Source organism: Trifolium pratense, linkage group LG2 (assembly GCF_020283565.1).
Source record: "Trifolium pratense cultivar HEN17-A07 linkage group LG2, ARS_RC_1.1, whole genome shotgun sequence".
NCBI classification, from domain to species: domain Eukaryota; kingdom Viridiplantae; phylum Streptophyta; class Magnoliopsida; order Fabales; family Fabaceae; genus Trifolium; species Trifolium pratense.
The window spans coordinates 6,795,599-6,810,674 of record NC_060060.1 but is presented as its reverse complement, the minus strand read 5'-3'; the positions used below and the strand labels follow the sequence as shown (position 1 = coordinate 6,810,674).

Below are 15,076 nucleotides of genomic sequence, written 5' to 3'. Positions count from 1 at the left end.
ACAATAGCACAAAGAGGAGCAATCAAGGAACAATAACAACAAAAACCAAGTTAAACATAAACTAATGAGTACAATTGAGACAACCATAATTTTAATCACTGATCACTTCATACAAATGAGCACAAAAAGTAGCATTGAAAACTGATGAGAACACAAACTCGTTTACAGAGACAACACCTAATCTAGCATAGTTAGTTAAACATAAACTAATGAGTGATATTCGTTAGTGTAAAACTAACTTACCATTCATATGCTACAGAGAATTAAACTAGTATTAATATTATGAAGTGATAAAATTTACATTCACACTCATTCATTACATATATCTAGCTTAAAATTATGATCATGTCTAAACAGCTCCATTCCTATACAGATTAGAAATATCTAAGATTTCCAAGAATGTATGTATGATGAACATATAAATCTTAGATACATAATCAATCAACTAGTACATTTAACTTTTGAGTTAAATAATATTTTGAACATCAGTGGATTAAATGTCATATAGGACTACTACTTGATACATTGTCATTTCAAATGTAAATATTTATTAAAAAGTTATACATTTAATATAAAATGCAAGAGTTCCAATACAAACTAACTATTTTGAACTTCTTATTATTAAAATTTCACAATATTTCATCATGCTGCCTTGAACTGATTTTAATTTTTCACACAACTTACTGTTAAAAACTTCTTTTTTGAAACACTTGCTGTTAGAGTAAAGATTCCAAAAAAACTCAAAGTAGAAAATGTGAACCATTATCTGACATGAGCTCATAATAAAGAATAAGACAACACGCATAAGCTACATGATCCACCCAAAAATTGGAAACAAATGAAGCTTCACAATATATCTTTGTTTAACACTTTCTGAAAATTTGATTTCTTGGAGTTGGAATTGCAGACGGAAAAAATTAGTTGAAAAGAAGGATTGAAGATGTGTCGTATCATCAGCGTCTCAACAACACTAAAATTACTGGATCTTTGGAAACTTAATTTAATTTTACTCTTTTTTTGGGTTCATTATTTGCATTTTGGACTGTAGATTTATTCTCCTCTTTTCATAGTTCATGTTTAATTTTTCATTCTGGATCGGTGTTGTGCCCAATTCTCAGTCGAACCGGTCAGTCAGGTTCTTACAACGTTGCTTTAGACAGATACCTACAAGTAAGCTCAAATGAAGTCGATGATTGAGTTCATGTAGAAGCCAAGCCACATCACATTGTATCATTTGCGACTTTGTTGGTTTGGCCGTAGTAGTAAAGAAAATGCACTACCCAAGTTGATTTTCATTGTTCCTAGATACAATTATTTTTTACTTGCTTAAGTTTTAGCCTCAACAAATTCTACATGCTGTCCTATTTTCACCACCTAATATACTATCATGTCTATTTATTCACCATGTTGATGACAATTCTGTGAGATATTTCTATTCATAGACATTGGTTAGAATAGAAGGACCAAGTCCTGCATCTCTATATATGAAGAGCACGCATGCAACCAGACAACTGACTTTGTGATACCAATTTAAAAAAAAAAATGTTTTAACTTACGTATTTATAGACAGGACTCGCAGAAAGGTAAATACCTATCGTACACTAAAAATTCCTGGCTGTGGGCCAAAAAAGCTCTAACAATTCATTCAAGTTGTAAAGACAACTAAATTTAATACACAGGTTCATGACATGAAAATAAAAATATTAATACATATGTAAATGCTAAAAGCAGCTATTCACCAAGAGGGGAATTGAAACCCCCAGCTCTAAAGTCCAAACCAGCTAAGAAACAGAAAAGTACACAAAAATAACCAAGATTTTGATTCAAGAACCCGACATTAAAGTGAACTGCACAATGCTCCTCACTCTAGTCCTGCAAAAAAAAAATGTAATGGAACATCAGATATATTATTACTAACAGGAGGTTAAGATGAGAATGCAAACAAGCAGAGTATATATGAACATAAACAATTCAAACACAACTGTATGATCAGTCCTTGTTGCATGTAATTCTCCTCAAAGTTAGATAACCTATAATTGATCTCATTCAACTACAATTTCTGTTTTTCTTTTCCTCAAGGCCAAGGACTGGAATAGGTAGGTATGCTTAATACATTTTAATTATTGGTTACAATCAAAATAAAACAATGGTTGGGTATGTTGGGAAGCAGCAGCTAACATGTTTAAAAATATGTATGATGAAGGCACAATTATAGTCAAATAGTTTACTACAGGAACTAAACAGAATGAATAAAAATAATTACATATCATGGAAGAGTGATGGTTAATTTATCAGAGATCAACAAGAAAAGCTTGAACGACACAAGGAAAAATAGACACATACTTGTTCCATTGCAGTAGAATCAGTATTTTTCTGCTCTTGTGTATCATTAGATTCACCAAGATCGGCGTCTTGTTTTTCATTGACATTATCAGCCATTATATTATCAGTCAAGCTTTGTATATCTGCAGGAAGCTGGCCAGACTTCAGTGCCTGAAACCCAATTAGATGACATATCATCAGTCATTTTGGTAATATATAAGAAATTAACATTAGGAAGATACAATAAAATAAACAGAAAATGTCACAACAAGGCTCACAAGACACACACTAGTAGCAAGAATCTCAACTTTTCCCCCCATATCTCCCAAACTACCAGATCAATCAATGTATGACAAACCAAATCTCATCCTCCCTCCCCATATGCCAAACAATCTGGTTTACATAATCTATGAAAGCCAGCGTATGCTGATAGAAAACTGAGATTATGGTTTCAGGCTCAAATGACACAATTTCATAATATTGAAATGATGTCACAACAAGGCTCAAATAAACAGAAAATGTCACAACAAGGCTCACAAGACACACACTAGTAGCAAGAATCTCAACTTTTCCCCCCATATCTCCCAAACTACCAGATCAATCAATGTATGACAAACCAAATCTCATCCTCCCTCCCCATATGCCAAACAATCTGGTTTACATAATCTATGAAAGCCAGCGTATGCTGATAGAAAACTGAGATTATGGTTTCAGGCTCAAATGACACAATTTCATAATATTGAAATGATGTAATTCAATATTATGTTATGCATGAGTATGGCAAGAACAAAACTTGAGATAAAAGAAAATATTATACAATTCAGAAAAGCAAGTACCTTTTCAAGTCTAGCAACCTCTTCAAGAGTCTGTGAATTAACAATGGCAGCCTGCACACAGTAGAAACGTGTAAAACTACAGGTAACCCATAAAGAGATGGTAACTATAGTTCAGAAAGATGGCCATTTGTTACAATCCAGAATAAGGTGATTCCTTCCCTCAAGATAATATCAAACAGGCAGTCAGGCACATAAGGTAATTTAAAAAGAGAAGTGTTTTAGTGTATAATGTATATCAACACATAGATATATAGATATATATTATGTATGGCTGACTTGGCCCTCAGATTATAACGGGAAGGTTCCGCTAGGTCCTACCGCTGTTAGTTATAGCTCATATATTAGTACGATCGGTACTTATCAAACTATAGAAAGTTACAGCTGTCTCAATTGTGAGTTCACTAATTGATGCATCAGTTTCAGATTCAACACATTACTTTCTCAGATTAATAAAACTTCAAGTTCACATTCTTAAATTATCAGTTTTCCCAATCTTACTTTCACTCTTGATTCTCACTCTCACGTTGAACTAATAAAGAATTTATCTGATGAAACAGAATGCATGCACATCATACAGCATAATTCTATTTATAGGATAATGAGTTACACTTTTAAAATAAACCACCCTTAAATGCAAATAAATTATTAGCAGTGTATTTTTCAGTTGAGACTGATTAGTTTAATTAAACGATTCATGGATATCCATGGCATTTACAAAAAGAAACCCATCAAGACTGACAGATGTTTTATTTTCTTTAATGGTTGATGAATAACTATAGTTCTATTCTATTCATTTGAGAAAAGATAATTTAAGTAAGTATTAAAAGTAGAATGATTGTACTTCAGGCCAGACCTTTGGTTTTGACACCAGAATTTAAGGGCTCGTTTGGTGCACAGGATAAGAGACAGGATAGGATAACTATATCACATCCTGTCTCAATCCAGTGTTTGGTGACACAACAGGATATGATAAGTTAATCCTGAAGCTTATCCTATCCTGTTTCTCTAGTTAAAATCCTTATCCTGAATTTGAGCTGGGTTACCAGCAGGATAGGATAAGAAAAAAAAAATTGTTGATTTATTCTATAAAATATATTTTAAAATAAAAAATTGAAAATTAATAAAATAATTTGATAGTAAATTAATAATAAAATAATTTATTTTTAAATATATATGTGATTTTCTCACAAGGGTAATTTTGTAATTTATATAATCTAAAAAATCAAAATTCTCCTAAAATTACAATATTTTAAATTAAAATAATTATTAAAAAATTGCAAAATAAGAATATTAATTTAAATTTAATAACAACTTAAATATAATTCTTTTGCAATGGTAGTTTTATTATTTACATATATCATATATTTATTTAGCTTATCTAACATGTATAATTGAGTTATTTATTTGATCATGATTCATATAAAAAACTTAATTTGTTTATTTTCTCATGATTTGTATTTAAAATGTAAAGTTATTTGATTACTTTTTCTTTTTGTACAATTACTTATTTATATTTTTATTTATAAAATTCAAAGTATTACAATATAATTTTTAACAAATAACAATTGTTTTACGAGGGTAATTTTGTCATTTAAATATGTTATGTATCTTATCATATTGGTATGAACAAATATGTATTAAAAATATGATATAATAGTTATCATGTTTGTTATCCTGTGTGCACCAAACACAGGATAGGATAACTGAGGATAACTGTTATCCTGCTGATATCCTATCCTATCACTATCCTGTTGTATATCCTATCCTGTCACTATCCTATCCTGCGCACCAAACGGGCCCTAATAGGTTTGATACAAATGAGATTGGGTACTATTACAAGATAAAGTTTAGACTCAATGTTGTACTGTAACCAGTGTTATCAATGGTGGATGGAGGAACATGCCATTGAGGCCTATGGTGCCACCATGGCAGGCTTTCCTTTACAAATTGCTTATGGCAATTGGCCAAAAATCACCCAGGCCATGGCGGAAGGGTGGCGCCATGGCCACCATTTAATAGTTATAGCACTGATGACTAGTTTGTTACGCAAAAATTTCAAAACCCACCCATATTCCCATAGATTTGCTGTATTGTACATATGTTAAAGGCTTAAAGCAAGTAGGTAATTGCCTTGTCTATTACAATTTTTAAGCTACGTGCACAAAATGCGCAAAAGAGGAAAATGCACTAATATTATATCTGAATTCTGAATTAAACACAATATGCACGGCACATGGTCAACCCATTTAGTGATAAGCCTTTCACAAGGTCATTTGTCATTGTACGTACCTTAATAGCAATAATTTGCTCTGGAGTAGGAGCTGTAGCTTTGGGTATCTGTTGTTCCTCTGTAGCATCTGAAACATCTGGAGTTTCAACAGGTGAAACAGCCTTTGCTGGAACCCTCTGAGCTTCCTCTATAACTTCCTTTGATTCAAACAAATTTTTGGCTTCTAAACGTTCCTATTAAATTTTAAAAAACTATCAAACAAAGGAAATACAAAAAAAAAAAAAATGGTAACAAGGTAAAAATTGAATAATATACCATCACATTCCTTTATTTAACATTGCAATCTCTAATTAATGTGATGAAACAATCTTCATGCATCCAGAAATATAGTTTTAAGTAAAAAAATAGTTTGCACCCAAGATCTAGTTTGCATTTCAAATCAACCAGTCTATGAAAGCTTAGTATAAAAACAAGAACTAAGGCAGCCATCTTCTACAGTTATTTGTGAAGGGTATGTTTTAAAATGGCAATATATTTATTCAAATCCTTATATTTCATATTTCAAACAACAACAACCAACCCTTATCCCACTATACTCATTAATCTCTAAAGCTTTCTTAATAGTTTATCTTATATTTGAAGAAGAAGCGAAATAAAAGATAATAAATATGGGTAGTGATAAAGAAAAGGTTACCTTAATTTTGACTTTGTTGAAGTCCAAAACACGGAGGGACTTGAGGTTGTGAATAACATAAAGCCTATAATTTGGTTTTTTAGTAATGTTGTTGTCTAGAAGAGTAAGAAAGTGCAACTTAGGTAGGGAGGTCAAGGGATGAATTTCGACCAAGTTAACAATCCTGTTGTTAGTGAGAACAAGTGTGTGTAAATTGGGTAGAAACTCTCCAATATTAGGATTAATTCTAGTAATCCTGTTGTTGTTAATAAGAAGAGTACCCAATCTGTTAAGAAAAGGTAAGTTTTCTAATTTGACAATTTCATTGTCGGACAAATCAACAGTGTCAAATTGGTCCTGCAAGCAAGCGAGGAATGAATGAATGAATTGATGAATCAAGTAATATAGTTAGTTAAAAAGGAATGAATGAATGACTGACCTCAGTAGCACCTAAGTTTTCAATAACAGAAATTTTGTTGCCTCTGAGATCTAATTCGCGGTCTTTAATGGTGTTGAAGAAATGAGGGCTTTTCCAGATTAGGTCAGCAGTCAGCCTCACCATTATAAAGACTCTCCTCCCTACAATCAAACAACAAGAAGAAGAATAGATGAGTGAGCGAGAAGCTCAACAATGAATGAATGAAGTTGAAGATACTCACAGCAGCTAGCTACAGTGGAAGGAACCAACGGGAACTGAAGGAGCCAGCGACCGACCGGAAAGAGAGAAAGAGAGAGAGGGAAAATGAAAACCTAATGCTGCTTTCACAAATGAATGGACAAAAAGGTTTCTACATTGTCTAAACGGGCCCAACTAAATTACTTCCATTTTAAAATGGGCCTTCTGTTTTTAACGGGTTATATTACAAAATATCAGTTTTTTTTTATCACTTTACTAATTTTTTCATGTGCCAAACAAATTTAAAATAGGGTATGCTAAACAGTGCCCCGAGACACTTGTTAAGCATACCTAAAAAGGAAATAAAAAATAAAATTTATATTGAAAAGACAATTTTTTGTACTTTTGAGGCATTGAATGTACGTATTTTGAGACATAATTTCTATTTTAAGATGCTTAACCAGTGCCCGGGGCATTGTTTAGCATTTTCCTTTAAAATATTACTTTCTGTTATTTAGATAGTGGACACACCTCAAAAACACCCTATTGGATTGATTTTTTTTTTTTATAATCTCCACTATTTGCTACTTAAATAGAAGACAACATTTTTAAAATTATTTCCATCCCCTACAATTTCACTCAATTTTTCATTTTCTCCTCATATATACAAACATACTACTAAAACACATTATTTTCTTTTTCATTTTTCATTCAACTTCATCTGAGCAAAAAGTGAGTCATAGTTTTCACTAGTGTAGATTTATAAAATAGCGTAAAACCAAATTTATATTATATAAACTTTTTTCATAATTTTTTTCTAAATTATACTAACCCTGTTAATTTAATAACTACTACTATAATATATATTGACAAGAGATACCGGTGTTTTTTTTTTTTTTTTGACGCAAGAGATACCGGTGTTTAAAAGGACAAATTTGATATATAGTTTAAGGATACACATGATGAATTTCATATTATGATGTATGATTTAGTTTTCGGTGATTAAATCTAGTAAAAACAATGGATTAAAGTGCAGAAACAATAATAATAATAATAAGAATAGAAACTAAATTGATGGTTTAGTAAAGTAGGAGCGAGCAGATTAATTAAAGAAAAACAAGGTTGAGCTAAGCAATTTGGCTAAGAAGAAAGAAGAGTGAAAATATGACCGTGGTTGGTTGGTGAATGAATTTTAACTGGTGGAGGCATGAGCTGGTGAGTAGTAGTGAGGTGAGGTCCCAATGGGAAGACACAATTTTTAGATACATACATAAATGAATCCTCCTATGTTTTTATAAGAACCAAATTTTGCTTCTTCTTTCATTTCAATTCAACTCAACTCAAATAAGAACCAACTTATCATTCATTCTTCTTTCTTCATTATAAAAGAAGATACTCATCTTCTCAGTTCTCTCAACTTCAAACATTATTACTTACTAATTTCAATTCAATGGGTGAACAACAAGAACAAATTGACGGTAACGTCCTTGCAGCCAAGTCTCTTGCTCAATTCGGCGTCCAACACATGTTCGGCGTCGTTGGAATCCCAGTCACCTCACTCGCCACACGCGCCGTCTCTCTCGGCATCCGTTTCATTGCTTTCCACAACGAACAGTCCGCCGGTTACGCCGCCTCCGCTTACGGCTACCTAACCTCTCGTCCCGGAGTTTTTCTCACTGTCTCCGGTCCTGGTTGCGTCCACGGTCTAGCCGGTCTCTCTAACGCCGGCGCCAATACATGGCCTACCGTCATGATCTCCGGTTCATGTAACCAAAACGACGCTGGTCGTGGCGATTTCCAAGAACTCGATCAGATCGAAGCTGTTAAGCCTTTCACCAAATTCGCAGTCAAAGCTACTCACATCTCTCAAATCCCTAATTGCGTTGCACAGGTTCTCGATCACGCTGTTTCGGGTCGACCTGGTGGTTGTTACTTGGATCTTCCCACCGATGTCTTGCATCAGAAGGTTTCGCAATCCGAAGCTGAATCTCTTTTGATCGAAGCAAAAGCACTGGCCGAGAAGAACAAGAAGAATAACCGCGCAAACGTTGAAGCTTCCAAGATCGAAGAAGCTATTTCGCTTCTGAGACACGCCGAGAGGCCTTTGATTGTGGTTGGGAAAGGAGCTGCTTATGCTAGAGCAGAAGATGAATTGAAAAAACTGGTGGAAAGAACTGGAATTCCGTTTCTTCCAACTCCCATGGGGAAAGGTTTGTTGCCGGACGATCATTCCTTGGCTGCAACCGCTGCTAGGTCGCTTGCCATCGGAAAATGTGACGTGGCGATTGTCATTGGAGCGAGGCTGAATTGGCTTCTTCATTTCGGGGAACCTCCCAAATGGTCAAAGGATGTCAAGTTTATATTGGTGGATGTGAGTAGTGAAGAAATTGAGCTAAGAAAACCGTTTTTAGGTATAGTTGGAGATGCTAAACAAGTTTTGGAGATTCTAAATAGAGAGATTAAGGATGATCCGTTTTGCTTGGGGAGCACTCATCCATGGGTGGATGCTATTGCCAAAAAATCAAAGGAGAATGCTTCTAAGATGGAGGCTCAGTTGGCAAAGGACGTTGTGCCATTTAATTTTCTTACGCCAATGAGGATTATAAGAGATGCTATTTTGGAATTTGGAGGAAGTCCTGCTCCTGTGGTGGTTTCTGAAGGTGCTAATACCATGGATGTCGGTCGAGCTGTGTTGGTTCAGAAGGAGCCAAGGACTAGGTTGGATGCTGGCACTTGGGGGACTATGGGGGTTGGTCTTGGTTATTGTATTGCGGCTGCGGTTGCTTATCCTGATCGCCTTGTGGTTGCCGTTGAAGGGGATTCTGGATATGGATTTAGTGCAATGGAAGTTGAGGTATATATTTTGTGTTCTAAAATATCATATAAATTTACATTACCATTGTTTTAGAATTGTGTTTTTGTGGTGAATTGTTATCTCTATTATATTACACTGTGTTTCACTAGTGGTACATGACAGTCACAAGCTATGGTATGATGCTGAAAAAACTAATTTCCGTTTTAAATCAATCACTGATATTATGAGGGTTTCTGCTTAGATATTTAGCTGATAGTAAAGAGATTTGTTAGTTAGTAACTAAAGTAGTGGTGAATATAAATGTTGTCTTGTCCTTGAAATTGGAAAGTCATTTGGCATGCAATGGACTAAACAGTCATGAATCTTAGTGGCCGACTTCTATGTTGCAAATGAGTGAGTAACATAAGATACTCATAGTCATATGAGAATGAGATATGTGGATTATACCTTATCAAAACTCCTTAACAAGTTTGTTATTCTGGAGGTTAGCCTTGTTATTTTATTTTAGGACTTCACCTTTTCTCTGAGACTTTTATTTACATACAAATGTTGGTATCTAATTTGTTAGGGGGAGGGAGACTTTATTAGTAGTAGAGATTTAACCACGGACTGCCTTCTTAATACTCTCAAAGCGCCCAAGTCCCAACCCAAACCACTGTTTTAGGCTTTTAGCCTGTTTATCCTCAAACTAAAATGTTCTTTTGCTTGCAAATTTTAACCATGATCCAATCATCCAAATGGACTTTTTGTTTAAAAACCTTTTTCAAAAGTTCCATTTTAAATCAATCACTGATGAAGTGAGGGTTTCTACTTAGATTTTTAGCCGGTGTTCTTGATAGTAAAGAGATGTTTTAGTCGTGGTGAATATAAATGTTTTCTTCTCCTTGAAATTGGAACGAAGTTGTTTGGCACACATTGGACTGAAAACTGATGAACCGTAGTGCACAACTTCTATGTTGCAATGAGTGAGCAACATAAGATACACATATATGAGATATCTGAATTTTTACCTTGTGAAAACTTCTTAACAAGTTTGTTATTCTGGAGTTCAGCCTTGTTATTTTAGGTGTTTACCTTTTCCCTGAGAATGTTGGAGTTTATAAATTTTTGGTTCTTACTATATGGAATAATGTGATCATATATATGACTGCATATGCTTTACTATTGCAATTCATTTTCTGAATATAAGCATGAAATGTGATGCTCCATCTCTATCTTTATTCAGACATTGGTTAGGTACCAACTGCCAGTGGTGGCCATTGTTTTCAACAATGGTGGTGTATATGGTGGTGACCGTAGAAGCGCAGAAGAGATAAATGGACCTCACAAAGAGGATCCCGCACCAACATCCTTTGTTCCAAATGCAGGGTACCACACTATGATGGAAGCTTTTGGTGGAAAGGGTTATCTTGTTGGGACACCTGATGAACTTAAGTCAGCTCTCTCTGAGTCCTTCTCTGCTAGGAAACCAGCCGTCATAAATGTTGTCATTGATCCCTATGCTGGTTCTGAGAGTGGGAGGCTGCAACACAAGAATTGATCTCTCTTATTCTTATTGCTTGCCAAATGAATGATATGTAGCATCCTTTCTTTTCATTCATTGTAATTCGGTATTTAGTTTTGCTTTTGATTATATATTGTACGTTTTTGTTTTCAGAAAACAGAAAATGTAGAAAAAAAATAAGCATAATAAAACCACACTATCAATTACTACTAATAAATAAAATCATGTGGAATAAATTTACTTTTAGATAATCAATTTAGGATGAAGAGTTGCAGCTGGAAGGAAGGATAAATGCAACATTTCACGGTTTGTATAAGTTTTTCTCGATTTAGGGTTCTCTAATGCATAAATTTATGGACTGATTTGATATGGTTGGTTCATGAATCATACAAACCAAACAGTTTGGTTCAGGTTTTTTTTATTGGCTTGCTTCGTTTTTCTTTTTATTTTTATATAGACGGATTCATGCCCAAAATAAATATTACAACGAGATAATTAAAGAAGTAGAAATTCTTACAACATCAACAAGAATCAATTGCTTTATATACGTTGCCTCTAAGATTCATGGACCAAATTAGTTATGACATGTTGCCTCTAAGATTTAGCAATTAACAGCTTAGCTTTATATACGTGCCTTGCTTTATGTACCGGCGTTGATGTCAGTATTGTGGGATTGGTGCGTTAAAGCACTTGTCGAGCTTTGAGCTGAAGTGGATTTTTTCATCCTTATATTGGCTTCGAGCTATACAACATTTTCGAGCTAAGTCGAGGACGCTGAGTCACGTTAGTACCTCCGGAAGTGCCACGTCGCTCTTCACCGTTTCTAAATTGAATATGGCATATAATATTTTCCATTCCCCTCCATTAATGCTTGGAGACCGTTCTTCAAGAACAATGCATTGGGGATCATGTCATTAAGAATGTCATAAAACAATATTTAATTGGATTTATGAATAATCTTATTGTAACAATTGAATCATAATACATTGGCTATTCAATATATAACGGTTTTATGGTGTCATTGAAATTAATGTGTCTAACATTAAATCGTGAGAAACCAAAGAACCTGAACCGACCGACGATGATGTCAGTGGTGTTTGATTGGTGTGACCGAGCTGACCGGAGCACTTGTTGAGGGGGTGAGTAATTGGATTTTGACATTCTTGAATTGTGCCATTTTCCTCAACTAGTGCGTTCATTTTGGTGTTTGTTCATTTTATCTAGTATGTGTATGTGTAGATATTCAACAAACAAACACACCACTATATGGACATTGAGTTTATCAGATTATTACCACGTAAAAAATTTCATGTTGGTATTTGACTTTTCAACCACATTTTGTTGATGTGTCTCAACATTATATGACCTTTATCTTATGTTTGATTCTCATGCCACCGTTTGATTGTCATCCTTGTGTCAAGATTCAAACACTTTGGATGTGGATTTAGATTTTAGTGGATGTATATCCATTAGTTCACCTGCTTTTATTCTCTAAGAATTTTAGCCTTAATATTATTTTTGGGATTTGTCATCCTGCAAAATCTTGCGTGTGTTTGGTTCTGCGGCGGAGAGAATTGATTTTGGCAGAATTGATTCTGTAAAATTGATTCTGGCCAAAATTGATTTTAAGCTGAAGTGGTTTATGTTTGGATATATTCATGAAAAAAGTGAGTTGAACAAAAAATTTGAGTGTAAAAATCAATTCTAGAATCAGAAGCTACGATTTCTAGCTTCAAGTAGAATCAATTCTGGAGGCAGAATCAATTCTACTTTTGAGAAACCAAACAAGTCAGAATCAATTCTACACGTCCAGAATCAATTCTGGATCCTCCAGAATTGAAACCAACCATACACCTTGTATATTGCAAGTGAAATTATATGACCTTTAGATTAGGCAATAGAAAATAGTCAGAACTTTGTATCCACTTGTTCTCATAGTTAATAAGGCAAGTGGTGTACTTTGTCCCACCTGTGCAACAATAGTTGTCTAAACTATTTAATCTGACACTTGCAACCAACCTTTTGAGACGGTGGTGAAGTGCGCTTTGTCACAATTATGCATGTAAATACAAGAGAACCAGGAGAGTTTTAACACATGTTAACTCTTTTTTGTTTCTTGTATTTCAGACACACCAACTTTCAGAAGCGCGAGGCTTTCATTGGATCACGTCAAGAAGTGAAGATCCACCATGAGTGTAGAATTGGATTTGAGAACGAAATGTTATCGTTCCCACAGACGGCGCCACTGTTTGTAACAGAACTCAAGTTTTATCGGTAGAGATAAAAGAGAGATGAAGAACTCACTTGTGGTGGATCAGTGGAAGGATGCTCCGAGCCGGATGTTCGAATCCGAGCATTGGAGACTATCGGCAACATCGAAGGGGGTACCTGTAAAAAACGCTCCGACGCCCAAGTCAGTATAAGTTTGAGGTGGAGGTCGAGGTTAGAGCGATGCATACCATGTGAGGTTTGTGAAGGTCGTATATATAGGCCAATGGATGTGGCATTTGGGCCGATGGATTTGACATTGAGTTTGGTTCAGCCCAAAAATCTTGTCCAGAACACAAACCATTATGATTCTCACATCCACATTTTGCTAGACCATCGACAACTTTGTTAGTTTCCCTATATACATGTTGACAATTTTTCTTCAGCAAGCTCCACCTCTAGCACTCCCAATATCACGACTTTGCAAAGTATTCGCCACCACCAGCAAATCCAAGTGAAGCTCCACATTTACACGCACCCACCCTTCATCTGGAGGCACGTACACTTGACTTCCATGACAATTTTAGATCCAATAATGTCAGGAAACACCACATATGATCTCATTTTGCTCTATTCATGAACATGCTTCAACATAACCTGATAATGTTAAAATGGGGATATGAAAGAGACGTCATGAACATTTTTATTATGCCAAAACCATAAGAAATTCCTCCATTCTCCATTAATATGCAACTCTATACAATTGAACAAGTTAAGGTGAACTCACTCTATGAAACTTTCCATAAAAAAGGTTGCACGAAATGCCACGTGGACCAAATGTGTTGAGATACTATTCGTCCGTAGAGAGTCCCTCAAGACATGCAAAATCGTCTCTTCAGAACGCACACAACGGTGACAGTATGAGCTCACATGATATTAAAAGTTGGTTTATTTAAAGGGATCAAAGTTCAATTTTTTTTTATAGAGACTAAAATTGAAAGTTGACATACCTTTTATTTTTATTTTGAACAACAATTAAGCCTTTATTTTATTTATTATATTTGTCCCTGTGACGAACTGAGTCAAGGTCCAATACATATGCAGCCCAAACGCTTTAAATTCAGCCCAAATTCATTCCTTCACGGGAGCTTCTCATGCAAGCCAATGGTAACAGATACAATAATTATTTAACACTTATTGTAGCATAAGCACTCTATACACTCACCGGACCATTACAACCATCTCAACGACCCTCATTGTCTCAAATTCAGCTGTCACAAACAGTTATAACTGTCTCCTCCTACATAAATGCAAGCTTTGGTGACGAGATGCACAATTCAATCACTTTTCACTTTACTCTCTATTGATCACATACTAACTTAAGCATTGGAATACTGACATATTTTGTAGATATTTTCCTCACTGTGATTCAACGTATCCAAAATCCGTTACACCGTAATCTTCTCGCCTCACCATCTAGTTTTGCTCAAAGGAGATCAAATTTTTTTCTTGAGCAAAACAAAAAAGGTAAACAAAAGGCCTAATTAGTCTTTTGGTCCCTTAAAGATATTTTAAGTTTCACAATGGTCCCTTAAAGATAAAAAGTTTGGATTGGTCCTTTAAAGACACATATGTTTCTCAATTGGTCCTTTCCGTTAATTTTTTACAAAAAACGTGAGTTTTAGTTGATTGAATTGTGGATGTCATTAAGTGTAAGTGGTCCACGAAAAACCTTATTAATTTTTAAAATTTTAACCATTGGAATTTTTTGTTATATTTGGAGTTAAAATTTAACGAAAATATGGCAAACATATATGTCTTTAAGGGACCAATCCGGATCTTTTTTTCTTTAAGGGACCAATCCGGATCTTT

General features: G+C 34.7%; 2 protein-coding genes across 3 annotated transcripts; one reads left to right on the top strand and one right to left on the bottom strand.

The window, feature by feature from the left end:
* Positions 1-1,608: 1,608 nt before the first annotated feature.
* Positions 1,609-6,873, bottom strand: LOC123906673 (U2 small nuclear ribonucleoprotein A'). 2 transcript variants are annotated; one of them, XM_045956634.1, is made up of 7 exons: positions 6,721-6,873; positions 6,501-6,640; positions 6,083-6,418; positions 5,448-5,621; positions 3,159-3,209; positions 2,344-2,493; positions 1,609-1,872 (listed from the first exon to the last, which is right to left on the bottom strand). In XM_045956634.1, exons 2-7 carry the CDS (start codon positions 6,621-6,623, stop codon positions 1,867-1,869), a joined length of 840 nt encoding a protein of 279 aa, XP_045812590.1. In that variant the 5' UTR covers positions 6,624-6,640; positions 6,721-6,873; the 3' UTR covers positions 1,609-1,866. The 2 variants fall into 2 exon arrangements, with proteins under 2 accessions (XP_045812590.1, XP_045812591.1); XM_045956635.1 differs by having other exon boundaries at positions 6,501-6,636.
* An 850-nt stretch (positions 6,874-7,723) lies between these two features.
* On the top strand, positions 7,724-11,218 carry LOC123906672 (2-hydroxyacyl-CoA lyase). The gene is made up of 2 exons (XM_045956633.1): positions 7,724-9,531; positions 10,718-11,218. The coding sequence occupies exons 1-2, from the start codon at positions 8,128-8,130 to the stop codon at positions 11,030-11,032; spliced, it is 1,719 nt and encodes a 572-aa protein (XP_045812589.1). The 5' UTR covers positions 7,724-8,127; the 3' UTR covers positions 11,033-11,218.
* Positions 11,219-15,076: the final 3,858 nt, after the last annotated feature.

Bases quoted from the DNA above. Each gene is read 5' to 3' on its own strand.
- LOC123906673 (XM_045956634.1), bottom strand. From the start codon at position 6,623: ATGGTGAGGCTGACTGCTGACCTAATCTGGAAAAGCCCTCATTTCTTC. The intron at 5,622-6,082 runs GTAACCTTTTCT...AAAATTTAATAG, and splicing joins TCAACAAAGTCAAAATTAAG to GAACGTTTAGAAGCCAAAAA. The intron at 3,210-5,447 runs GTACGTACAATG...TACTGTGTGCAG, and splicing joins AGCAAATTATTGCTATTAAG to GCTGCCATTGTTAATTCACA.
- LOC123906672 (XM_045956633.1), top strand. From the start codon at position 8,128: ATGGGTGAACAACAAGAACAAATTGACGGTAACGTCCTTGCAGCCAAG. The intron at 9,532-10,717 runs GTATATATTTTG...ATCTTTATTCAG, and splicing joins TTAGTGCAATGGAAGTTGAG to ACATTGGTTAGGTACCAACT.